The sequence below is a fragment of the Tachysurus vachellii genome, chromosome 16 (assembly GCF_030014155.1).
Source record: "Tachysurus vachellii isolate PV-2020 chromosome 16, HZAU_Pvac_v1, whole genome shotgun sequence".
Lineage (NCBI taxonomy): Eukaryota > Metazoa > Chordata > Actinopteri > Siluriformes > Bagridae > Tachysurus > Tachysurus vachellii.
The window spans coordinates 11,847,453-11,875,386 of record NC_083475.1 but is presented as its reverse complement, the minus strand read 5'-3'; the positions used below and the strand labels follow the sequence as shown (position 1 = coordinate 11,875,386).

The 27,934-nt window shown below is 39.2% G+C and overlaps 1 protein-coding gene across 1 annotated transcript; it reads right to left on the bottom strand.

The window, feature by feature from the left end:
* Positions 1 to 19: 19 nt before the first annotated feature.
* Positions 20 to 27,885, bottom strand: LOC132858788 (protein phosphatase 1H-like). The gene is made up of 10 exons (XM_060889246.1): positions 27,459 to 27,885; positions 24,883 to 25,042; positions 20,107 to 20,439; positions 14,201 to 14,313; positions 12,116 to 12,200; positions 11,366 to 11,484; positions 6,945 to 7,008; positions 4,860 to 4,967; positions 3,418 to 3,569; positions 20 to 2,384 (listed from the first exon to the last, which is right to left on the bottom strand). Exons 1-10 carry the CDS (start codon positions 27,692 to 27,694, stop codon positions 2,237 to 2,239), a joined length of 1,518 nt encoding a protein of 505 aa, XP_060745229.1. The 5' UTR covers positions 27,695 to 27,885; the 3' UTR covers positions 20 to 2,236.
* Between the last annotated feature and the right edge of the window lie 49 nt (positions 27,886 to 27,934).

The window sequence follows — 27,934 nt, the reverse complement described above, 5'->3', positions numbered from 1 at the left end:
ACAAACTGTAAGCAGTGGCTGAATTTATACAGAAAAACAATCATTTGGTTTTTATTTTTGGAAAACAAAACAGGTGGAAATTTTCCATTCACATAAAATACTTATGAACATTAAAATATTCTTTCACCTTATATCATTAAAAAAATGTACACTTCACATTCACGGGGAGAATTAAGTGTAACGATTACTCAAAAGCACACTCATTATAGGTATAATGACCCTGTACAGTATATGAAATAAATACCCAATCCACAGTCTGCAAAACTGGAATTTAACAAGAGATGTACAAATGTGGCAAAATCAGGAAGTCTGGAAATAGTTACTACATCCTTGGACAGAATTCATTTGAGAAGTTCTTCCATACAAACAAAACATATTACTTCACATATAAAGAGCTCTTAAACTTAATTATAAACTTACACTAGTAATGTTCAATTTGGCACTTCACACAAACCCAATCCTTAGGAACTGTGTGGCATAGAAATACCCCGTTCAATAGCATTCATTGTTTTGGAGCCATCTGCGCCTTTTCCGCACAAGGTGAAATATTTCTTCACAAATGAAGGTGCTGCAGATGCGGAACCACATAAACGGGGTGCAACATTTTAATGCTTCTAATCCAAAAGCAGCATTAACAAACGTGTTTTTGCATTCAAACGTTCCATACCGTTAACCCCATAAAACCCCTGAGTTTAACAGTTCTTCTGTTTGCAGGGTTGGCATGGTGTGGCATAGTTTTCTAAATGATTAACATACTTGGATTTTTATCCATACATAACAAAACATGCAGTTCAGCCCATGGGGAGCAAATGGAACACTCATAGCACTTTACAAGAAAAGCCTACTTTTAATCATTTTTACTAATTTGCAACATTTTCTTGAGGTCATATTATTTACATAACTACTGCACAATAAATTTCCATGCAAGTGCATTATTTAAAGTGGAATGTATTACAGGCATGGGCTTAAATGTTTAGGTCCTCTCATGTGTGCAGTAGATCTCAGTAGTTCTAAACTAGCCCACCTCACTTAGCTGGTTTGCATTCAGTTTAAAATTAAACTCAACTCTGATTGGCAGGAAATGTGTGTTAAATGCTCTGGTTTATTTATAATATCCCAATAGGACACGCTCAAGCGTTGTGACTTGGCAAACATGAATAAAATATTTCGAACTGTAGACCTAAACTAATTTAGCAGTTTATTGAGACACAATATACATATTGTTTAGCTACACTTACTGGCTTTTTCAATCAGGTGCATTTATGATACAGTTGTACAATTTTGTGAATGTCATTTTGCAGTGGTCCTGTTGTGGTCCATAGCAACGGATAGGCTACAGTCAATAAGTATACACCTACACCTACTGATGGTAAATTAACCAGTTAATCTGGCCACTGAGTGTACAGTACATACAAGGTAGTCTTACCTTAAACAGTGGCAAGTGAGTGTACTTTATAAATGTGTAAACTGTTACTTACGTCTATACCATAGTGACAACAAAGTGTCTTGAATACTACAATATACACAGAATGCATTGTTTGTGAACGGTACCGAGTATATTTAGACAGATTATATATACACAGGGTCTATGCACCAATGTCATCCTGAGATATTATTCATTTTGGTCATGGATGAAAAGTAAATAACAAATCTCCCAAATATGAACTGACCTTCCCTATGGTCAAATGATCTAGGATTATAAGTGCCACAATTTTAAATCAAGTGTCATAATGTAAATGTATGTGTGTGTGTGAGAGAGAAAGACGGCTTTAAAGCTGAAAACGAATATAGTTGACTTCAGCCTTTTCTGATGACATATTTTACAACTTACAGTCATTAATATATACCTATTATATTGCTTGAAATCAATACATTTACCAAATGAGCACGAATGGAAACAGTGACCATTAAAGAAAGATCAGGTAAGAATGACTAATTTGGAAATGTTCACACTCTCTCATACATCCATATTTCCTTCTGAATAACAAGACATTAATAAAATCTGTCTTTATCAATGCAAAAAAAAATAAATAAATAAATAAAATGAAAGAAATTACTAAAGAACTTATTCCCATCCTGGCAAGACATGACCAGGATTTCTACTAAGTGATGGGTCATAGGAAATGTATTAAAATAAAAAAAAAATCAGTAAAAAGAGGAACACTGTACACAGGGTGTGGAAAGATGTTTAAGAGTGTGTGAGGGAGAAATAGGGATCAGTAGAGAAGCCTGTGCTCTATGGCTTACGGTTACCATACATAAGTGGGATGATATAAACAGAAATGTCATCTCCAGAGCCAAGGCGGTCGTCTGTTATACGCCATCCACGGTCCCTGAGCACACCCCGAGCACGCATCACTACATCCTGTGCTGCCATTGTGTACCTGCAGACACAGTACTGCTACTTACTACATCAGATAATTTTAAGAATTAATTCAATATGTAAAGAAGCAATCTGTCCAAAAATATAATGTTCACAGTTTTAGCTTTACTGTACATGCAGTAGATCAACTCAGGTGAGTTCAGGTTACTCTGTTCGAAGCTAGAAAATGTTCTCCCTGAATCCATGCTGGTTTCCTATAAATTCTCCAAAAACATGACAGTAGGTGGACTGGCTATGCTAAATTGCCCCTACCTGTGAATGTGTGTGCATTAGTGATGTGCGGGTCAGGTTTTTTTCCAACCCGCGGGTTCCACTTTTATGAAATTATTGGCCCGTCCCAGCCCTCCCCGCAGCAAAGTGTCAATTTCTTTTACCCGCCCCAACCCGAACCGCGGGTTATGACACGACCCGCGCATCTCTAGTGTGCATTCTGCCCTGCATTGGACTAGTGTCTTATCCATGGTGTATCTGCACCTCCTGCTAAGTGATTAAGTATTTATTTGCTGATCAGGAGATGATTTCTACAAGGATTTTCTACATGGACTTCCTGTCAGCAATACCAGGCAACATCACAGCTGCAGTGCAAAACTAAAGACACAATTTCCTGCCATGGTATATGCAGATTTAATTAAATGCCAGAGTTGCATTCAGTGCTGAATAACATTATCTATCTACCTTGCAACAATCTGTTAACTATAAAACAAGGTTTTTTTCCTTTTAATATACACTATTTAAAACACAACAATGATCGAAATTAAATCTCATGTCTCTCAGCATGGCAGCTACATTATATAGGTGAAATATCTACACACATGCAGCCACCACTAGGTTACGCTGTAGTTTTCGTATCAATGATGTGGAATAATGATGTCTGTCACAATCTGTTAATACAACCTATTCAACAAGACGATTGGTGACTTTTTTCCAAAGCAGTAATCAGGGTGTTACCGTCTTGTGTGACTTATTTCTTAGAATGTGCAATAATCTTATCAGTTCATTATGAGCAAAGACACAGTTTTTTGTTTTTTTTTTACCTGTGCAGGTCATCTGGGTCACAGTTGGCAAGGAAAGAAGTGACATACTCCGCCACTTCCTCGTTAGAGAGAACGTCCCACAGGCCATCGGTGGCCATCACTAGCACATCATCAGCGCCGTGCTCATACTGCATCAGGTTATATACTCTCACCTGCACAAGCAAGCAGTATAGTTATTCTACATTACTGCAGCGGATTATATAACATATCTTCAACTGTGTGGAGAAGGCTGTAGGGCAGAAGCCAAAGAGAGCATGTGTATTATGCACTGACAGCACCCCATGAAGCCTTTTCTACAGAAGTGTGTTTGATGAAGTGTAAAAACACAAGTCTAAAGCTTAAAGCACCTCATTAGCACACAGGAGTCAAGTACCATAGGCTGTATCGATAACAAGGCTGTTGAGAAGAGAAAAAACACGACGAAACTGCAAAATCAGAGCAAGGATTGCCAAGACATAGATAGCAGCTTGCCAAATGAACTCTAACTGAACTCCAAGTGCAATGAATTAAAAATCAAAGGCGCTTGCCTGGAAGAAATGGAAAGAAAGATCAGAGAGTATGCGGTGAACGAGAGAAAGGGAGGGTTTGACAGTCTGCAGAATATCCAAATAGGCAGGCAAAGATACAAAACAGAGCTTTTAATTTTGGATGTGAGGAAATGAGATGGTCTGTAACTACGACGTCCAAAACAGTTTTAGGCCACACTGCAATCAGATGAAGATTTGTACAAGATGAGATCTAACGACAAATTTGTAGTGCTGCACTTTCTCAAAAGCAGCTATAGCATTGAGCCTGACAATGCCGGAAAAAAGCTGGTTTAAAAATGAAAGTGAACATTTAGAGAAATGGCTCCTACAGTACACTCTACAGTCCACAACAAAGTTAGCTTTTTAAAGCAAAGCTACATCAGTGAACAATCTTTTCTCATGTTATATTTTAAAATGTAAACAGCTATCCATTGGGATTGACTCAGACACTGCTTCAAAAATAAAAAAACAGCCCTCTACTGCAAATGAGAATCAGGTCTGAACAAAAAAATAGCATGATACCAGCTGTCTTTCTGTTGAAACCTCGACGTTAACAGCATTTAACAGGGATACAGCTTTGGACAAAATGATGGCAGATTTAAAGTGATAAAGATCCAGCTGAGCTGGACTGGCAGTCTGGGCTCATTTATTAACATTCTGAGACAGAATCATGAAAATGCTGAGCACATGATGACATGGATATGTAAGGAACTATAACTATCAAATCTTTGCATGTTGTGTAGTGTTAACAAAGATTAGTATTAAAAAGAAAAAGTTATTTTTGCCCGTTCGTTCTTCAACAAAATTCTTCATTACTTTGTTAAACTAGATCTCCAGATGTTCTACAGTTTGTGAATATCATAAAGGTTTCTGATGAATCTCAGTTGAAATGAACAGCTGTGTCAGTTATTTTACCTCAGGAAAGCAGGACAGGAATGGTTTAATGTAGATATTGGAGTCATGTACTTTGAGGTCATGGTCACCAAGCCCACGAGTCACGCCGATTGTTGCCATCACTCGAGCCTGTGGGAGAAACACACCCCATGACACCCACAGTTACAATCCCAGTTCCTCACTCCTCACTCATCATTAGGACTTCCCAATATACAGATATAGTAGTTCTTACAATTTTTCATACATAAATATGAGCCCTCTATCTAGTATTTACTAAATTCTTGATAAGGCTGATCACAGTCTCCAATTGAGAATTTTTTGCCTGTTTGTTTCAGTGTCCTTGATCTAGGGGACACTTTAAAAGCCATAAAGTCTTCACTAATGTGTTCTTAATATACTGGAAGACACAAAACTCTTTTATTTGCCAATAAAAAAAAATCTATCAATGCAATTGCAATATTTGGTCAATTTGCATATCGTTTGAACCTCCATCATGTCAAAAATCCTCTCATCCTAAAATCTAACTATATCCAAGTATTTATGCAGCTACCAGGGTTAAGTCCAAATTACAGTAAGTCATGAATGTGGCCATTTTTTTATTGAGGACATTGCCACAATATAACTTATCAAGTGTCTTCTACCTAAATTTATTTTCCACAATTTCTATAGTAGCATAATGTATATTGTATAGACCCATTTACATGTCTGATCAAAACCGAATTGAGAAAATTTAAAAAAGAAAAGAATAAATAAGTAGTCAAATCCTTCATACTGTTCCAGAGACTAGATTTTGGCAGCATGTACACTCCTGAGGTAATGTCTGTGTCCCGCATAGGCGCCAGTATAAAGAGAGCTTAAGGCTCCTTATTTTAGTAAAATCTAAGACAGCATCATATCGTACCTTATAATTCTGTTCACTGAATTAGAGTTCCATAAAAAGTATTAAAATCTAAAAGCTGCAAATATGTTTAACTGTCTAAGGTGGCAAGAATTATGCCATTAGGTCCAAATGATGTGTTTTGATGTGTTAAATAGACTGATGTCTATTTAGGCAACTGCCTTCCAAGCTAATAAGACCATTCCAAGTCTCAAGTAGTAGGTAAGCAGGTCCAAATCAAGCAGTAAATCATGACAATAATTTTAAGTCAATGTCTAGGGCTAATAATGTCTAAGTATTTTAACTGTGGCATCTAGGGGTTCAGTTGGAAGTAGAAGAACAAGGAGAGTGAGCTTTGTTTAATGTGAACAATAAGTACACTTAACTCTGCTGTTATAACTGCATATTGGTAATTAAAATAATAAAGACAAAGCCAAAACTTACAATCTAAAGACTTAATGTCTTGACATGTTTATTAAATTAGGTTAAATATAGCCTTTAGGTCAGAAACATTTATAGTAAACTCAATTTATTATTATTATTATTATTATTTATTACATTTATTACAATTATATTATTATTATTATTATTTATTACATTTCCAGTCTGGAATCTGTTTCCGAAAGATGATTTATTTGATTAGTTGTGTCTTTTCTCCAAAAGCTACTGTCACCAGCATGTCAGAGATAGAGTTACTGTCTATTCCCAGCGCAACCTTCCATGGAAGAAGCCAGAAAAATAGATAGAGAGTCTGCGTGTGTGTCTGTCAGCAACAAGATGTATTGCGTTCATGGCGTGCAGTCAGACATCTCCTCCAGTTTTTGGAGCAGCAGCTAGGTGATTTGAGTGACAGTGGTATCTAATGACAGTCTGGAGAAGACAGCAGCTTTCCACTGAGAGCTTTAACACAGGAGTGAAAAGCAGAGCCGCAGGGAGACACAGAAACACTCTCTGTTCATCAGTCCCACAAGCACACTTAAGCTCTCTTCTCTTCCACTCTTAGCCTTGCCTTATTTCTCTCAAACTTAGCACTATGCCTCCATTTATCAGCTTCCACACTTCACCTTAACTCTTTTCTATTTATCTTTTTCTCACAAGTGTCTGTTATGTATTATATTCTAGAGAGTAGCGCAGGACCAAATGCACACTGAGTGTTTCTCTGATCAAATGTCTCTAGCATTTTTTCAATCTTTTTGCTCTATGGACGCCCCCATGAGGTCTATTCTTACCTTCTTTCCTTCTCCGTATATTAAAGGGAATCTGAGGTCCTCGTCCTCGATGGTTTTATATGCCCTGAAAATAGACAAAGGGCTCGTTAAAAATTTCCTCTTTTTATACCAGATTCATTGAGAAAAAGAGAAGTTTATAATTTGTTCTTTATTCACACAAAATATAACTGATTTCAGAGTTTTGTATGCTTCTTTTTTGTCTTTCTTACATGCGCACACACACACTCACACACACACACACACAGACACACAGACACACAAAGACACAATGATTATACATTGATGGTTTTAGAATCATTGGCACCCCTATATTTTCATTTTAATAAAACAAAGTCTCATACTTTAAGGTATAACAAGGTGAAGATTTATAAAACTATTTATATTCTCATATCTTCACATGTGGATTGGCCTTTATCTCCCTGTTATGTAATTGTCACCCAAAGTATTAAATGAGAACCACCAGGCTATCAATCATTAGTTCCTGTTGTGACATGAACATTTTTAATTGCTGCCCATTCTTTTTAAGGGTGTCAATTAACCTAGAGTTAAATTCAAGAGTCTAATGTTTTAATTCAGTAAAGTTTCTATGGCCATGCATAACCTAAAGAATATTGTGCATCTTTCTTTAACAATAGAAATTGCAGTTTACAAGGATACAATGATCTTAAGGAACAGATGGGAGTTTAAACTGTTTCAGCACTTAAATTATTGGGTTTAAAAAATCACGCTCTAGAAACCACCAACATTTGTTTCCTAACAAAGCAACTACAGTTGTTTTAATTACAGACAGACACAAGACAGCTGGAAATAAAGCTCATCTTATGGGGGCAAAGCAAACGAGTAAACAAATGGTCTAAAGTTCTACAATTAGATGATGAGAAAAGAGAACTGATGAAATGATTTTTCTGTTACACACAAAAAACGTCTAGAACACAATCAAGTATGATGAAAGTAAAACAAAAGCAGCACATGAAAACTCGTATGAACATGGAGTGTGCTCTAGAGTTCAAGCCATTTTTATGTAAACTATAATTATTAATGTTTTAATATACGGTGGGGGGGCACGGTGGCTTAGTGGTTAGCACGTTCGCCTCACACCTCCAGGGTCGGGGTTCGATTCCCGCCTCCACCTTGTGTGTGTGGAGTTTGCATGTTCTCCCCGTGCCTCGGGGGTTTCCTCCGGGTACTCCGGTTTCCTCCCCCGGTCCAAAGACATGCATGGTAGGTTGATTGGCATCTCTGGAAAATTGTCCCTAGTGTGTGATTGCGTGAGTGAATGAGAGTGTGTGTGTGCCCTGCAATGGGTTGGCACTCCGTCCAGGGTGTATCCTGCCTTGATGCCTGATGACGCCTGAGATAGGCACAGGCTCCCCGTGACCCGAGGTAGTTCGGATAAGCGGTAGAAGATGAATGAATGAATGAATGAATGAATAATATACGGTAAATAAAATGTTTATAGTATGTTTTAATGTTTTAAGTACGTAAATAATATTAATAATCTGTTTGTGGGAACTCACGGGGGCAGCGACAGTGACACCTGGGGGGGCGTGATTGGGAGGAACGGCCCCCCCGACCTGAACCCGAGTGGTGTTCTGTTATTGGACTTCTGTGCTAGTCACAGTTTGTCCATAACGAACACCATGTTCAAGCATAAGGGTGTCCAACAGTACACATGGCACCAGGACACCCTAGGTCGGAGATCGATGATCGACTTTGTTGTTGTTTCATCTGACCTCCGGCCGTATGTCTTGGACACTCGGGTAAAGAGAGGGGCGGAGCTGTCAACTAATCGCCACCTGGTGGTGAGTTGGATCCGATGGTGGGGGAGGAAGTTGGACAGACTTGGCAGACCCAAACGTACTGTGAGGGTCTGCTGGGAACGTTTGACAGAGTCTCCGGTCCGAGTGGACCGTGTTCTCCACCTCCATTGTCGACGCGGCCGCTCGGAGCTGTGGCCGGAAGGTCTCCGGTGCCGGTGGCGGCAATCCCCGAACCCCGGGGTAAGGGATGCCGTCAAGCTGAAAAAGGAGTCCTATCGAGCCTGGTTGACTCGGGGGACTTCGGAAGCAGCTGATAGGTACCAGAGGGCCAAGTGAGCTTCAGCCCGGGTGGTTGCGGAGGCAAAAACTCGGGTCTGGGAGGAGTTCGGTGAGGCCATGGAGAAGGACTATTGGTTGGCCTTGAAGAAATTCTGGCAAACCGTCCAGCGCCTCAGGAGGGGGAAGCAGTGCCCTCCTGTTTACAGTGGGAGTGGGAATCTGCTGACTTCGACTGGGGACATCCTCGGACGGTGGAAATAGTACTGAGGTTCTCCTCAACCCCACCGACATGTCTTCCACTGAGGAAGCAGAGGCCGAGGGCTCAGTTGTGGACTCGTCAATCCCCCAAGCTGAGGTCACTGAGGTAGTTGAGAAGCTCCTCAGTGGCAAGGCACCGGGGGTGGATGAGATCCGCCCTGAGTACCTCAAGTCTCTGGATGTTGTGGGGCTGTCTTGGTTGACACGCCTCTGCAACATCGCGTGGAGGCTGGGGACAGTGCCCCTGGACTGGCAGACTGGGGTGGTGGTCCCTCTGTTTAAGAAGGGGGACCAGAGGGTGTGTTCCAACTACAGGGATCACACTCCTCAGCCTCCCCGGAAAAGTCTATGCCAGGGCACTGGAGAGGAGAATTCGGCCGATAGTCGAACCTCGGATTCAGGAAGAACAATGCGGGTTTCGTCCCAGTTGTGGAACACTGGACCATCTCTATACCCTCGCCAGGTTGCTGGAGGATTCATGTGAGTTTGCCCAACCAGTCCACATGTCCTTTGTGGATCTGGAGAAGGCATTTGACTGTGTCCTTCGTGGTGACCTGTGGGGGGTGCTCTGGGAGTATGGGTTCCGGGGCCCTCTGCTAAGGGTTGTCCTGTCCCTATATGACCGGAGCAGGAGTTTGGATCGCATTGCCGGCAGTAAGTCAGACTTGTTCCCGGTGCATGTTGGACTCCGGCAGGGCTGCCCTTTGTCACCGGTCCTGTTCATTATTTATATGGACAGGATTTCTAGGCGCAGTCGGGGGCCTGAGGGAGTCCGGTTTGGGGACCACAGGATTACGTCTCTGCTTTTTGCAGATGATGTTGTCCTGTTGGCTTCCTCAAATCAGGACCTTCAGCGTGCACTGGGACGGTTTGCAGCCGAGTGTGAAGCGGCGGAGTGAGAATCAGCACCTCCAAGTCCGAGGCCATGGTTCTCAGCCGGAAAAGGGTGGCTTGCCCCCTTCAGGTTGGTGGAGAGCTCCTGCCTCAAGTGGAGGAGTTTAAGTATCTTGGGGTCTTGTTCACGAGTGAGGGAAGGATGGAGCGGGAGATCGACAGGCGGATCGGTGTATCTTCTGCAGTGATGCGGTCGATATACCGGTCTGTTGTGGTGAAGAAAGAGCTGAGCCGCAAGGCGAAGCTCTCTATTTACCAGCCGATCTACGTTCCTACCCTCACCTATGGTCATGAGCTTTGGGTCATGACCGAAACGACAAGATCCCGGATACAGGTGGCCGAAATGAGTTTCCTCCGCAGGGTGGCTGGGCGCTCCCTTAGAGATAGGGTGAGGACTTTGGTCACTCGGGAGGTGCTCAGAGTAGAGCCGCTGCTCCTCCACATCGAGAGGAGTCAGCTGAGGTGGCTCGGGCATCTGTTCCAGATGCCTCCTGGATGCCTCCCTGGGGAGGTGTTCCAGGCATGTCCAACCGGGAGGAGGCCCCGGGGAAGACCTAGGACTATGTCTCTCGGCCTGCCTGGGAAGGCCTCGGTATTCCCCCAGAAGAGCTGGAGGAAGTGTCTGGGGAGAGGGGAGTCTGGGTATCCCTGCTTAGACTGCTGCCCCCGCGACCCAGCCCCGGATAAGCGGTAAAAGATGGATGGATGGATGTTTGTGGGAATTCATCAGAGCTTTAGGGGATTCATTATAGTGGACATTAGTGTGAAGTGTGAGGTACTGTAGTATTTTTTTTAAATTGACAGACACAGCCGAGTTAAAACTGAGCTTGTGACATGTATGTTTTATCCAACCTGCAATAAAGATCATGTAAGTGGGTGTGTCTAAGGTTTCCAATTTGAATATTCACAGATTCAAAAGTTCCTAATGTGAGCATACAGCAAGTGTGTAAGTGTGCCTTTTCTCTTGTCTAATGCCATTTCTGTGAAGTCACCACATCAAGGAATTTACTATGACTATAGTGACACCCATCATCATCCATTGCTCTCTTTTGCACTTTCCCTATTAACACGTCATGCCACACACACAGATACACACACACAAACACATACACACAAATACACACACAGATACACACACCCAAAGATACACACACAAATATTCATACACACACAGATATACACAGAGATATATGCGCACACACACACACACATGAGATCCAGTATCCTCACCAGCCAGTCATGGTGAAGTCACGGTACAGCATCTTTTTGCCAACTTCCTTCCTCTGGACCCTCCTTGGGAACTCTAGGTGTGTGAACTCACCCCCTAACAGATGAGGATGCATGTAACCCTGCACACAAATGACACACACATATGATAAGCTGATATTTTACTCAGAATATACTCTACATTAATTATTAATCAGAAATATAAGCACATCAGTATTGAGTTCTCCATTTAGATTGTTCAAGTGTAATAAATAAACAAAAAGTAGAAATGACTGATACTGATACTGAGTTTAAGAGCTTTGTAATAGTCAGTAGGTTTTCTGCATATGAGGCTGCATTGCTATTTTTTGGCTTATTACCATTAGGAGAGAAAAAAGAATTGGTGACAGGGACAAGCTGCTTTAACATTAGTGATAACAGGAACTAACATTAAAACTAACTATAAATGGTTAAAAAATGGTTTTCTATTAATAAACAAAAATTGTAATTACTTTCAGACAATTGTCAATTTGCTATGGTATAAAATAAATAAACACTTTGGGTCATGCATATCACCTCGTCGTTGACTATTTAAATCACACCCCATCATGTTTTATTCTTTGCTTAATCATCATTTCAGCATTAAACACTGACAGAAGATAACTGCTCCCGTAAAATTTTAATTAATGCATTCCTTTCAATTGTTTATTAATTTATTTGCAAAATCTTTGTTTATATAATTCAGCAGATGGTTTCCTTTGTTTGTATACTAACCAGGAACTGCAGTCTCTGTCTCTCTGATTCAGGAGTAAACTCTGTAGACATGGGGATGATCTCACCATTCCTGATTATGATAGCTCTGAAAATACACACACAGAGAAAGACCAACACGAGTTCATCCTAAACTGATCAGCACTGAAAAGTAGGTTAATTTAGCCCTTTGATTCAAACAGCAGCTCGGCTATGACCGCTAAATACAGCTTACTGCTTGAATTGAAAAGGAAACAGCAACACCAAACCATGTCTCTCAGTGTGTGACAGCACAAATTAAGGATGTCGGGAGAATAGTCTGTTTAGGGTGTGTATTAATAGACACACACTGGCAACATTGGGATTGTTTGTGGAGCGCTCTCTCTCCAGGGGGCTTACAAAAAAAAGTGAGTAAGAATGAGTTATTTTTACAACACTAACTACTTGATCCAAATACCCACTCATTAACACTATACAATGTAAGAAAACAGGCTAGTAAACTGTAAGGGGCTGCTTACATTGTGACTACTAACACTGTTGCTAGAAAAATATTAGCTCTGAGCTAATTTCCATCAAACCTTTTCCCTCCTTTAGATATTAAATGAATAACTCTCTAACTATAAATTACTTGTGTGTAGGTGTCACAGAAAGAAGACATGATGTGCTGGTCACTGATCTGAGATATGAAACTAGAAAATAAAGTTATTCTGATATTCTACAATATGGGCCAGTGAGTGCAGACAGATTACAAGAAAAAATACAACTTTACCTTGTTTTATGGAAAAAAGGACACTCCTGTCATCATGAGTGACAGCTTTTATATATGACAGGTACAGAGGCCACACCGTCTTTACTGGGACTGAAGGGTACAGAGGCCACACCTTCTTTACTGGGACTGACGGGTACAGAGGCCACACCTTCTTTACTGGGACTGACAGGTACAGAGGCCACACCTTCTTTACTGGGACTGACAGGTACAGAGGCCACACCTTCTTTATTGGGACTGACAGGAACAGAGGCCACACCTTCTTTACTGGGACTGGCAGGTACAGAGGCCACACCTTCTTTACTGGGACTGACAGGTACAGAGGCCACACCTTCTTTATTGGGACTGACAGGAACAGAGGCCACACCTTCTTTACTGGGACTGACAGGTACAGAGGCCACACCTTCTTTACTGGGACTGACAGGTACAGAGGCCACACCTTCTTTATTGGGACTGACAGGAACAGAGGCCACACCTTCTTTACTGGGACTGGCAGGTAGAGGCCACACCTTCTTTACTGGGACTGACAGGTACAGAGGCCACACTGTCTTTACTGGGACTGAAGGATACAGAGGCCACACCTTCTTTACTGGGACTGACAGGTACAGAGGCCACACCTTCTTTATTGGGACTGACAGGAACAGAGGCCACACCTTCTTTACTGGGACTGGCAGGTACAGAGGCCACACCTTCTTTACTGGGACTGACAGGTACAGAGGCCACACTGTCTTTACTGGGACTGAAGGATACAGAGGCCACACCTTCTTTACTGGGACTGACAGGTACAGCGGCCACACCGTCTTTACTGGGACTGACAGGTACAGAGGCCACACCTTCTTTACTGGGACTGACAGGTACAGAGGCCACACCTTCTTTACTGGGACTGACAGGTACAGAGGCCACACCTTCTTTACTGGGACTGACAGGTACAGAGGCCACACCTTCTTTACTGGGACTGAAGGGTACAGAGGCCACACTGTCTTTACTGGGACTGAAGGGTACAGAGGCCACACCTTCTTTGCTGGGACTGACAGAAACATTACACATAAAAGTATATTTGTAATAAAAAGTTAAAGTACACTTGTCTCCCAATTTTTCTTAACACTGTTTGAGTCAGAATAACTACATCATACAGTAAATATTAAGATCAGTAAACCAGTTTGACTTTACAGCTCTAATTATTTGATAACTACACATGCTGTTAGAAGAGAACAAAGAGTAGATCACCAGTGTCACCAAGACTACAAGGGGTTATTGAGCACTAATGAGAAATGAAGCGAGTTTTGAGTGTGAATCTGTATGTACTGTGTGTGGGATAATGAGCTGCAGTCAGTGTGACTCACCTGCTGTCCCCTGCATTGGCCACGTACAGCTTGCCCAGAAAGAACACCACCACGAGTGAAGTGCATCCACCCGTGATATTATACACAGCTTTTTCCCTCTCAATCTGGGCATCCTGACACAAACACACATTTATGATTATACAATTATGCTGTTATGCATATATAATAATTGTGGGTACTTATACAACTGAATGACTGTAGGATTAAAATGTATACTTTGAGAAAAAAAGGTTTAATACAACTGTTTATGTAATACAATACAACTGCTGTGATGAATAACTGATTTTTAACATTGAGCAATGGCCATTATCAAACAGCCTCAGTATGACAGTTTGACGTAATTGTCTGAGTTTGAAAACTTCCAGCTGGACAGTGCACCAGTTTTATTCTTTCTGATCAGGGAAAATCTGGCAGAGAAAAAAAAAATCCTAAAAGACATAAACTAGTATTTGTAGTACTAGAAAAATTCAACACATTTTATGAAAGAAGCCTGATGCACTCTGCTTGTGTGTTTAAAGCGTCTCACCCTTTAATTACTGATCCACAGTATGTCAGTGGTTTTGATTAAATGCTCAGTTCAGTGTTTCTTAGTGTTACAGACATCAAGGTGCAGCAGCTTTGTTTCCTACAAATATGTATATAGAGTTCATTACTGTATCATAAACTAATTTCTAGTTCTGATTTTGTGAGATACATAAAGCAAAGCTCTAAATCTGCACTAGTAGCATGTAATGCTCGTGTTGCAAAGTTTTTCATCATTTTTTCTCCATCTAATAAGATCCCTCTCTGAAGAAGTGATAACACTTCCAAATTATTATTATTCTTCAAAACAAGAAAAATCATTATGATGTATTTCCAAATTATGATTGGCTGAAATGTTTTAATAACTAAATAAGCAGAAGTCAAATAATGTGTATTGTGTATAATTAAAAAAAAAAATAAAAATGAATAAATAAATAAATTACATAAAAAAGGTTATTCCATAATTCCAGCAAATAATTCCAGAGGACACCAAACAAAACAAACACCCAGATGCAATATTTTCACTGCGTATACAGTAGGAAAAACATGGAATTAGCCCACCGTAATTTGTATATATATAAATATATATATATTATAATCTGTATATAATTTGTATACACACACACACACACACACACATTATATATATGTATTTATATATAACACCCACAGAAACATACACACTGTTACTAGGGATGTTTCATAATTTGCCTAAACTTAAAACATACAGTTAGATTGATAGAAGCATTTTTGATGTCACAGTACCCTCATAAATGAATGGCATATCAGTGACATACTTTACAGAAATTATTAACCAGTCCTAGTGAGATACCACACTTATTTTTGTTCATCGCAAGGGAGAGAGTCACTGGGGAGACCAGGCCAGCACAGGAGTGGATCAGAGAGCTGAGTCATATAGTGGTGTGTAGGAGGCAGATCGAAGACGCAAGCACGAGGAGGAGGCGGTGGACTGAGCAGAAGGTCTCGGGGCGGGGGGGAGGAAGTGCAGTGCAGCTCTGTCCAGCTCCCCCTTGAGCTTCCAAATGAACCATCTGAGGAGTGTATTAATACCGTGTGTGTGTGTGTGTGTGTGTGTGTGTGTGTGTGTGTGTGTGTGTGTGTTTCCATGGTTATTAAAACAGAAGCTTCTTTATATATTATTTTAATTATGTAGTTTAGACCTTTATTATCTCACAGTATCCCACTAACAGAGCTGTGACAAAAGTCCATTATCACCCACTAAATCTACATGATCACTTAAAATCTAATCATTAAAATACTTGCAAAATTGTACTAATCGTACTGGTCTTGTGAATACATTGGCCATGTCATGCTAGAAATATCACTTCTCTGAGTTATAAATGAGACAAAGTGAATATTTTAGTTTAGTCACACAACATTACCTCAACCCTACAACTTCAACATATTTACCGTTACATATTCTGTAACTTTATCTAATTATTTACTATAAATTTCCTGAGGATCATGTGAAGAACAAAGCTCTTTCTTTTTTTTAATTTTTCAGTAATATTTGGTATAATGACTGATTAGGTTAAAGCATAAAAAGTCAATTTTAAGTATATTAACAAAACATTCTTAGTGTCTTTTGTGTCATCAGTGTGGATAATAGTTAACTGCGTATTCTATAATTGTTGGTTCTATGCTAAAAACTCATCCTGCTACTTATTGCCTACGAGCCAAATACGGCTCGTAGGCAATAAGTAGATTTACAGTTTATACAGTTAAGAAACCTTATAAAAATGAGGTTGTTGTCTATAATTGGTTAACATTTTGCAAAGCTAACTGCACTCTTTTTCATATTTCATCTTTTTCATGTTGAAAAAATGGCTGTAAGTTTTCCATCAATAAACATCACCACAATCATAGAATCAGTCAACTGGCAAATTGCCTGTACATCAGATCACTGACAAATGCTACCATCTAGTGGCAAAGAAACGCATTGCAGTAATGCATGAACTGTGCAACACTGTTTAAGCCTGGAAATTCAAATAATTACATAATTAGAAATACATGTAATCAGAGGCATGTAAATGAAGCATAGACTTTGAATTACCTTGTGAGTAACCTTGTATGACACAGAAAAAGGTCACAGACAGCAAAAGGCCACCATCATTAAGCCAGAAATGAATGTGAATGGAAAAGGAACTACAATGTCAATGGCATCTTATGATCTAATGCAATGTCAGTTATCTTAAAAAGAACAGGGGTGTCAAGCCTGCAGTTTGAATCCAGTGCAAAATGAATAAATAAAAATAAATAAAAAAATAAACAAATAAAAAAAAATAAAACTAGATTTATAAAGTTTGTCGCAACAAACTTTGATGTTGGCTTTGAGGAGGCAAGTATTCGCAAAGGCCGGTGCTTTTTGGACGCAAGTGGACATAAGGGTCAGTGTTACTTTTGGAGGCAAGTGGACATAAAACTTGTGAAATCTAGAGAAATCTAGAGAAATTTGGAGGCAAGTGGAGACGAGCATGTGACGTCATCCAAAAACCTGTGACGCAATTCCCCTCCTTGGGCTGAGTGTTTTGATATGCCACATGTCCATGTTGTGCTAATGTTTTTTGTTTATCTCTGTTTATGTACTGAGCCTGTACTTAGGTCCTTGTTTTGCTGTTCCAGTACAAAACTTGAATTAGATCTTGAATATTCCACAGAGGAATATTCAAACAGAACTGAATCAGCACCAGCTAAATACATATTGTAACATTTGGACTGGAGAACACGAGAATTTACCCTGAGCAACACACACATGCCTGTTCCTAATAAATTGGCCTGTTGCTAATAATTTGGCCTGTTCCTAATATTCTGGCCTGTTCCTAATAATTTGGCCTGTTCCTAATAATTTGGCCTGGCCAGAATATTAGGAACAGGCCAAAATAGAGATTTTTGGCAATTTACAGTTGAGGCCAAAATTATTAGCCCCCCATGAATTTTGGAACATTTTCCTAAAGATCTTTCCAATGTTTGCAGCATTGATAAAACTTGATATAATCAAACATTCGCCAGTGCTATTTAGTAGCTTTTGGTACATTTTGGAATATAAAATACATTTTTAGGCTTGCTTTATAATCAAATATAGTGAAAATGGGGTGGTCAAAAATATTAGCCCCTTGTGAATATTTGCTTTCAAAACACACCCAATTAATCAATCAGCTTTCAAAACACACCTAATTAATCAATCAGCTTTCAAACCACACCTGTGCAGTCAATTGGCTTCCTAACAACACCTGGGCATTCAATCAGCATTAAAGGACTCCAAGGAACAGGGCACTTGAACACATTATTGGGAGAGACTACTTTTACTCACCATGCCAAAGACAAAGGAAATCAGTCTTGAGCTCAGAAAGAAGATAGTGGAGGCTCATGATAAGGGGGAAGGCTATACTGCCATTTCCAAGCTTTTCACAGTGTCTAGAACCGCCGTACGTTGCATCATTGCCAAGTACAAGGAGACAAATTCTGTAAGAAACAAACCTGGGCGTGGTCGTAAGCGCAAGATTTCAAGAACCCTGGAGAGGAAAATAGTCAGAGATATCAGCAAGATGCCCCAGACATCTGCCAAGATGATTGTTGCTGACCTGGCCTCTTCTGGAGTTGATGTTTCAAGGAACACAGTTGTGAGGGCTCTTCATCGTGGTGGGCTTCAGGGCCATCGTCCCAGAAGAACCCCTTTACTCAAACAGCGGCACATCACAGCTAGACTGAGGTTTGCCCGTGAACATTTGAAAGGTAAAGATGAGTTTTGGGAGTCTGTGCTTTGGTCTGATGAGACTAAACTGGAACTGTTTGGGCACATGGATGTTGCTTATGTTTGGCGAAGAAAGGGTGAGGCCTTCAACCCTAAGAACACAGTTCCCACAGGTAAAAATGGTGTTGGCAGCATCATGCTGTGGGGCTGTTTTGCAGCTTCAGGCACAGGGAGCCTTGTTCGGGTGCATGGCATCATGAAAAAAGAAAATTATGTTGACATTTTGAGGGATAATATGCAGAAATCTGCTCGTAGTCTAGCCTTAGGTCGTCGCTGGGTCTTCCAACAAGACAATGACCCAAAGCATACATCGAAATTGGTCCAACAGTTCCTGAAGGATACCAAAACAAAGGTCCTGGAGTGGCCCGCACAGAGCCCAGACCTCAATCCTATTGAGAATCTGTGGCGAGTGCTCAAAGTGAATGTCCATGCTCGGAAACCACGTAATTTGGACCAGCTGGAGCAATTTGCAATGGAAGAATGGGCTAAAATCCCTCAGGAAACCTGTGCCAACCTAGTAAAGAACTACTCTAAGAGGTTGTTGTCAGTTGTGGCTCAGAAAGGGTTCACTATTGACTATTAATGACCGGGGGCTAATAATTTTGGACGTTTCATTTTTGCCCTTTCTTGTTTCAACTCACTATTTCAATTAAATATCCTAATCAAACTTAGTGGAGATTTTGTCTCTGTTATTTTGGAAACAAACACACTATAAAACACTTGTTGTTAATGGTCATTTCCATGGAGAAATCAAGAGTTTTGTCTAATTTCATAAGGGGGCTAATAATTTTGGCCTCAACTGTATAACAGAAGCAAGTAATAAAACACAAACATTTAATGAAAAGCTGCAACTGCTTCTCATGCATCACCTTTAACAGTGAAATAAACTGAACAAAAGACAATAACACTTAAGATAACATATGACAAATGTTAATTTTCAAGATTAACATTTTGTATTCAAAATCACTCCCACCCAATAGGAATAACACAGGCATGTATATCTAACAAAGTAATATCACTTTCAAAGATCAGGGTGAAGGGGTCTTACAGTAAAGGGAATAGTATTCAGGCACATTTTTTATTTTCGTTATTCAGTATAAAGACCCGGTACCGGAAGTACCGGTACTCGGATCGCTTAGAAAAGTAATAGCAACAAACTTCAGACCAGGGTCTACAACATGTCCGAATTTGGTTCATGTGCCTCGAAAGGAGGAGTTACTCTTGATAAATTTTTGTCTAAGCTTAAATAGGAAAACAGAATGTTGGCTTCTACAAAGCCAACATAATAAATAAATACTATGAACTGAAAATTTGCTGGCAATAAAAAAAATAAACAAACTCAGAGAAATAATGTCAGTCAAAGTGCCATTAATGTGTAATATTTCATTACCAAGTTTCCAAGTTAACTAATTTAGGGGTTTCACAACAATGGCGCTGTGAAAAATTGGGTAAATATTTCGCCTTAGATATTTACATATAAAGCCTTTTTAGATATAATACCAATATCATAGCTTATTACTAAATGCTATGCTTCTTCTTTTCAGCTAAGTAAAAGGTCTAAAAAGTTACAGTCAGGAATTTTTAAGATGCACTAGTCCCTGATTATCCTCACCATGAATTTGAAGGCGTTCTCGAGGGCTCCGATCACCAGGCTCTCGTGCTGGATCTTCTTCTCTGTGAAAAAGCGTGGTGTACTGGTACAAGGTGAGTTGCGCAGCGAGGATGCTCGTGTTAGGGCTCGAGGCATGCAGGGGGTACTGGTATGATCCAGGTCATCTCCCAGTACAGTGGGTGGCAGTGATGAAAGGTTGCGCAGGACATCCAAAATCTCCTGAAGCTGCTCCACAATGTGCTGATGGAGCAGTCTGGAGGCCATTACAGCTGCACCAGAGCCAGCATGCCCATCAAACAGAGCCCAGTAGTGCAAGACCAGCTCCTCTTTCTCCTGCTCATGATAACATACACAGAGCAGAGAACAGAGACACTTCAGCAAAACAGCATGTACAGCAATGCATATAAACAATGTGATAAACCACAGTACTTCCAATACATTTTAATGACTTATTATAAAATCATGTGTATGATTAAATCCAAATGCTTTACAAAAATACAAAAAAATAGTATTAATAGGTAGCCAATAATAGTCAAGGTAGTAATAAAGGCAGGAATAAGGAATTGTCACTATTTAGTTATCAGAAAATATCACATTCACAGAGGCAGATGCAACCATTCAGACATCATTTACAACTTTTAATATTAATACTATTTTTTTGTAACCATTAATCTTAAACTTAACATACTCTTTTAGACAATATTTGTTATGTGTATTATGATGGATTATTATTTGTGATGCCTATTTTACATTTTGGACCTACTACATGTTTGTATGTGAATGAATATACATATGAAACCTGTGGATGGTCAGTATGGTCTCTAAGCAAAAACATTATGATATCACCTACAATTTGATTTACTACATCTGAAACCCTTCATTTACTGTAATTGCATGAGCAAATTAGTATGACCAAAAATGGCTAAACCTTCCCCAAGTTGTAACTTTTACTAAAAACCCCCAATAATCTAAAGGTTTCTTAAAATGATTGCATGATACATATAGTGCAGCAAATTCAGTATCATATTAAATATTTACATTTACCACATATTTTCAACAATTTTAACCAAATTGTTACTCGGGCTATAATACCTGTAATCATGAAACCAAACTGAACCAGAACTTTAGAATATGTTTTCATTTACAAGAACATTATGAACAAAACATACACTCTTTTACTTTGCATTTATACTGTATATTGAACATTGCTTCTACATTACACAGCCTTGGTGTTATCCTGGATGGACAATCTTGAATAATTGAACAAGGTTTAGTTTCAGTTCTTAGAGTAAAAGAACATATAATGCATATAAGAACATTGTTTACATACTGATTTGTCTAAACATTGCACATGTAATTCAAACGATTCTTTGTAAATACCAAATGATCACTTTGTGTGCAAAAATTATGAGCATGTATCTTGATTTTTACAACTATTTAAATATCGTGTTGCTTCAAATGTCTTTTCTTAATCTTCCTTTATTTGTCCTAAGGGTGTATACAGTTGTGCACTTGCTGTACCGATGCTCAAAGCTAGACTCAAGACATAAGAGGATTAGTCTGAACACAGGCAACAGAAATCCCGCAAGTCACACAGTTCTTTTATATAATCAAGGGCCATCTTATCATACTGCCTGATGTCTGATGAGCTTGAAATGAGGGATGTACTTTATCACTGTGTGAATATATGATGCGACATTTTATGGCTTTTTGACTCACTTCAAAACACATAACCAGGCACTTAGAACAGCTGAGAAAACCCAAACAGCAGTTACGCTGTGAGCTGAGCAGAAGGTTAAGAGAGTCAAATATGAGTAAAGAGTTTATTTATTAACATGCTAGAGTCAGATGTAAATACAACATGCAGCATATCAATGGTGAACATGTGAAGAGTCTCAGTTAAAGACCGACCTGCATTAATCATTTGACAATTTGTCCTATTGTTGAATCAGTTCAGTGGAAGAACTTTTAAACACACCCACTGAATCTGGAACCTCAGAAAGGTTGCAGTAAAAAAACAAAACTAAAATAAACTTCCTATTTTCATAGATTTCACTGAGATCTGTTTTACATGGATAAACACTCTGATATCTACTGAATTATACATTGTGTTATATATCGTATGACTGTAATACCCCAGATCCCCAGATTTGAATTGAGATTTGATAAGGCACATAATGAACCAATAAATGAACCAATAAATCTACACACTGGTCTATACACTTTCTTCAGATTAGGCTCACTGTTTTTAATGAATAATGAATAGGAATTAGTGGTGAACAGGCTTTAAGTGAATGAGTTTACTGATACTAGGCCTATAATACCTGTAATAATGAATGTTCTGAAAATGATTCTATATTAAACAATCACCCACTGTTGTTGTTTAGGTTTGTAGGTTGACAAACCTAAAGAAAAAGCCTTATATGTAGTGGTCAATTTAAAACCCCTTAATTTTGAACATAAAAAAGCCTGATCCGAGCTGATAGGAAGCCTATGGTAAATTAAATAAGCACTCTTTACAAGCATGATAAGCAGAAATGCATCTCATAATGCACAATAGATCAAACCTAGGTTCCATGCCAATATAGAACAGAAATCTGAGGCTACAGTGGATGCAGGCTCACTCACACTGGACAGCTGAAGATTGTGATGAGGAACTCGCTGGATGTTTTCTTTTCTTTCACACCATTCTGAATAAACACTAGACTTGTGTGTGAAAATGCCAACTGATGTTTATGCTCAACGTTCTGATCAATCCTGAGTGTGTGGAGGAGAAACGCAACCTGACTCATGTGGCTCAACAACATGCGTGGGAGCTGGAAAGGTCCAAGAATGTAATTGTGACTGCAGTGTGATATGACTGCAGGGACTGTGGAAAGCTCAAATGCAGACATGCACCAAGCGCCTGAGTGTGAGCTGGAGATGTAGAGGAGATAAAGGAAACAAGACTCTGCTGTGTGATTAATACATGGTCATAGACAGACTGTAATACTAACAAAATCATAAATGAAATGTAAGAGGAAAATGTCCTAGTTTGCCGCATATTTAATTACAATTTTGCCAATTAAACCGGATGACATTAAGATACACTATATAACACTGCAAGAGAGCAAGGATTAAATTATTTGAGAGAAAAGTTGCCAAGATATTATTTTAAAGAGGTTTTTTTTGTTTTTTCTTCTGCATAATGTATTAGAAAGAAAAAGAAATATTTGGATTTTACTTATAAATGAATAAATTATTGCATAAATGCATAAATTATGCATCAGTCATTTTACTATTTTTGCCTAAACGTGATGTAGAACCAGAATGTTGAAACACAAGCAGCTCAGAGTCTCACATCAAGCAAAGAAAAAAAAATAAAATTTATATATATATCATGAAGCTGAATATGGAAACACTTTCCTTTACCAGCTACTTCTGTGCATACAGACATAGGTGCCAGATCGGGATTTTTTCCCTGCACAATTAGACTACTTTTGACTTGTTGCTATTGACAGTTTTGTATTTTTCTGCTGATTTGGGTTTGCACATCTTGCACACATTGTAGTAATAATATCAATTGTTTACACACCCAATATCATTATATAATAAAGTATATTTCTCAGTGGTAATACGGAAGATACTGTAGATACTTCAAACTGGTTTAGTTCATGGTTTTGAATGGCCATCAATCTTTTTAATACAATAAGATGTGACTCTTGGGAATCACTGCATGTATATTATTAAAAAGTGTTTATTGATATGATGAAAAATGTAAGACTAGAATTTCCAATTTTATTTTAAATTGTTAAGCTAGTCGACCTTTTGTAGCTTGTATATTGAAACCAACCAACTGTAAGAATCAACTAGAACTTAAAATGGAAAGGCTTCTAATGTCCTTAGTAAAGAACATGACATGTTTGCTGATTGGACTGATTGTTGGGTTATTTAAATAGCAAGCATTTTAAATGTAACTGTTTGATTATAAAACTGGTTATGATTCCCACCCCTAGCATGTTTGCTCTTTAAAAGATTGCCTACTTGTTTTAGTTTTAGTATTTGTAAATGTTAATGCACTGCTACTTTAAATCCGATGGACTTAAAAAAACAGAAAAAATATCCTAGTAATTGTGTTATGTACAAAGGTTTGGACAGAAGAGTGTGTTTTGAGAAAAACGGAGCAGCATTTGATGAGAACACCACATTACCATTAAATAAAGGGTTGGATCTGTTATGCTTTGGGATTGTGTGGCACCCAGTGAAAAGTGTAGATAGGAGGATGAATTACAGTAAAAATCAGCAAGATCTGGAAGCAAGTGTGACGCATTCAGTCAAGACATTGAAGCAGAAATGAGAAATCCACAATCTCAAAATCAAATCACTTCAATAATATTTCACACAGCCCCCTGACTTGAATGTCACTGAATATCTGCAAGACAGGTTGGGATCATATCAGAACTAGGAGCACACTGTATGGAGTAAAATAATGATTAGTGGTTTAAACTAAGAAAAGTTCCATATATTGACAGAAAAAGTATTTGCAAGAAGGGTTTGCACCTTTGCACATGCAATAATTCTTATTTTTTTATTAACAAATGCAGAAGAAAATACATTTAAAAAAATATTTTGCTGCAGAAACAAAGATTAGAAAATCAGTAGCAATACAACAGAAAAGAAGCAAATAAGGTGATAAAAATGAGAAAGGTTAGGTGAATATCACACCAAAGAAACAAACAGTATCAAATGTTTAATCTGTAAAAAATACAGAAATAAATGACATAGCTCAGCACTCACTGAGCTTTCAGCAAGGCTGTGACCTTCTCCATTAGGCAGTGAGGATCTCCTCTTGGACGGTTTGCAGGGAGTAGAAGACCCCGTGGGCCTCTTCTTCACCATCAATACTTCACAACAGGCCTGGTCCTCATTCACAGCACTTTTTCCAGCATTTATCACCCTGACAAACGTATAATAAAATACGTTACAAATGTCAAAACACGTGGAGATAATTTTGTAAACGACTGCAGAATTCTGCCATTTCATCAATGAATGTGGAGCACGAAGCTTTGTGCATGTGAGAAGCTTCATAATCAATACGGAATTTTGTTTATCAAATAAATGATACTGCATCATTGTGTTAAGCTGTACAGGTCGAAATCAAGATATACACATGCACATGACTAGAGTTCAAATTCCACCTCCATTTTTACAAAAATGAATGAAATGAAAAACAAAAGTGAGAAAAACACTCACATTGCATAGAATCCTGAAAAACAAGGCCTTTCTGAAGAAGAAATTCTACTCTGTGCTTTTGTGCCTATGGCACAATCTTTTGAGTGTGGTGAAGTACAATGTATCTGACCCAGTGTTTAAAAACCCCTGCCAATTAGAGCAAACAGCTCTGACTGTGAATTACTCTTACATGAGTGCCAATGACTCACAGCTGTTCAGAAATATCCTGTTTTACAAAATCATTGTATGCACTAGAGCTTTATTTTTTGCTGAGGCACAATCCAGTCATCATGGTTCTTTCGTGCACTATAATCTCAAACATCTACTTTCTGTCTTGGACACTATTTGGAATAATTTCACATTTACGAAGATTTATGTTTTAATGTCAGAAAGCCAGGATGTGTACACACACACACACACACACACACACACACAGGCTTAGTGCACAGGTATATAGCACAACTACAAACCACACACCCTCTTTTCATAACTTTAGCAATTTCAATAAAAACAGCCAATTACTTCTCAAAAAGTAAACTGACATATAGAACCAGGACGGAAATATATTATTTGCAAACAGAAATCCTTCAACACAGTTGCCAGTCATCCCAGGAGCAAGCATCCTTACAAATTCTGACCCTTTAATGCTCAGTAATATAAAGAACGTTGAGACTACATGTCATGAATTATAGGGTGTACTTATTTTTTCCCCACTTATTACTGTTCTGAATGGTGGTTTACTTTTTCTCATGACTGCATATTTGATACAGCTCTGTGGACTATAATTACTGAATGGTGAACACAACTTGTGTAAGAGATCAGTTAGATTAACTGTGAATCCATAATTCAGATGCCTGAGGCACTGAGAACTTTCAGCTACTCATCACGGCTTGTACAGGTTGATAGATGGCTTTTGTTTAATTGGAGCAGATGTCATTACTACAAATGGACATAAAGTTTACTTGCAGTATTTGATGCTGAAATGCTATGATGAAAATACTTTGTTCAAGCCATTTCTAGGAAAACATGATTGGACATAATTTAATTAGTACCCCATATCTTTGACCACAGAGTGAAATACTATATTAACAGAAATTTCTGTGTAGGTGCCTGTGATGGAGCTCAATCTCAATGCCCATACAGCCTTTTCTCCTCCAACATGAAAAAATAGAGAAAGAATAACAAATGATTTTTTTTTTTATCCAGTAAATGATAATTCATATCTCTCAGTTAAACTGGATAAACTAAAAAGCAAGCAGAGCAACAGTGTTATCACTGTTAGAGTTTAATCTGACCTTTGGAGTGACATTTCTTAGACAAACCTGGCATATGCACATGCGCGTACACAGAAAACTTTTTAACCATATTTAATTTGAAATTCTCCCCCACAGTCCTAGTAAAAGTCACTGTGTGCAAATAAGATACACACACACGCACAGTCCAGTGGTTGGCCTTTTACACTTTACTTTTTTTTTTTAGCTTGTATACTAGAACATTTGAATAATTCAAGCAAAATGTCATTCCTTATTAATATCAGTGAATACGTATAATTGTATGTGAGATTTAGCCACTGATGCACACAGCACCTGTGCATGCTGATGCTGATACAAATGAGTCTAGTTAGAAACACCACCACCAAACAAACTCTCAGTTTGACATAATGCTTCAGCAAAAACTTAAGTGCTCATTATGCGGTTTGAGGGTTGCAATCTAAATCCATTTGCAGCATAGATTTCCAATCAGTAAATTTGGGTGGGGACTTGAGTAAGCCCAAGTGTGTAAAGCCAAATTATAGAAATAAAGGATCAATGCTCACTGTACCTGGCTTTTGGGTAATACATACAGTATTACACACAATGCATACATACTATAATGAAAGAAAGGACAACATGTAGTGTGTGTACAGCATGTCAGGGTCCATGTGTGTACACTGTACTATCAAATGAAGAAAGAAAAAATAAAAAGACATGTTGCATGTAACTGTTGGACCTCTGATCAACACGAGCATCTTCCTAATGTGTTCCTACTGTATATAAAAACCCAATGTGTCACATCTACAACTTCTGCATCCTGAACCAAACAGTGGACGGTCATAATGGAGGTTAATGAAGACTCGTTACAGCTGTTTAGTGTAGACTTACTCTGCGTAGCCAGTTGCCCAGGGTAACCTCTTCGTCTCTTTGAGGATGAGGATGGGGCGCGCAACATGATCCACTGAGCACTCCACCTCGTCTGGAGACAGTCCGAGAAACTCCGGCCTCACGTACGGGAACTTCAGGGGCAAATCCGCGCCGCTTGCTCGCTCTCCACTGCTGGATGAACCAGGCATAAATCCGCCCACTAAACTGGCCACGGCTGATCTGACCCTGCTGAACATGCTGCTGAACGTCCGTGCGCCACAGAGCTGCACCCCAGAGCGAACACCACGCCGGGAGGCGATTACAGCAAAAATCTTCCAACAAAACCATAAAAAACAGACACTACGTTAGGTATCCATTCAGCCTGTCACCCCTATCTGATGTGTCGCAATAAACGCGGAACTGCTCCTGTGGATTATCTGTCATGTGACCGAGAGCGAGCTGGACCAGCGCGCAACAGCCACTGTGGATCAGTTCGC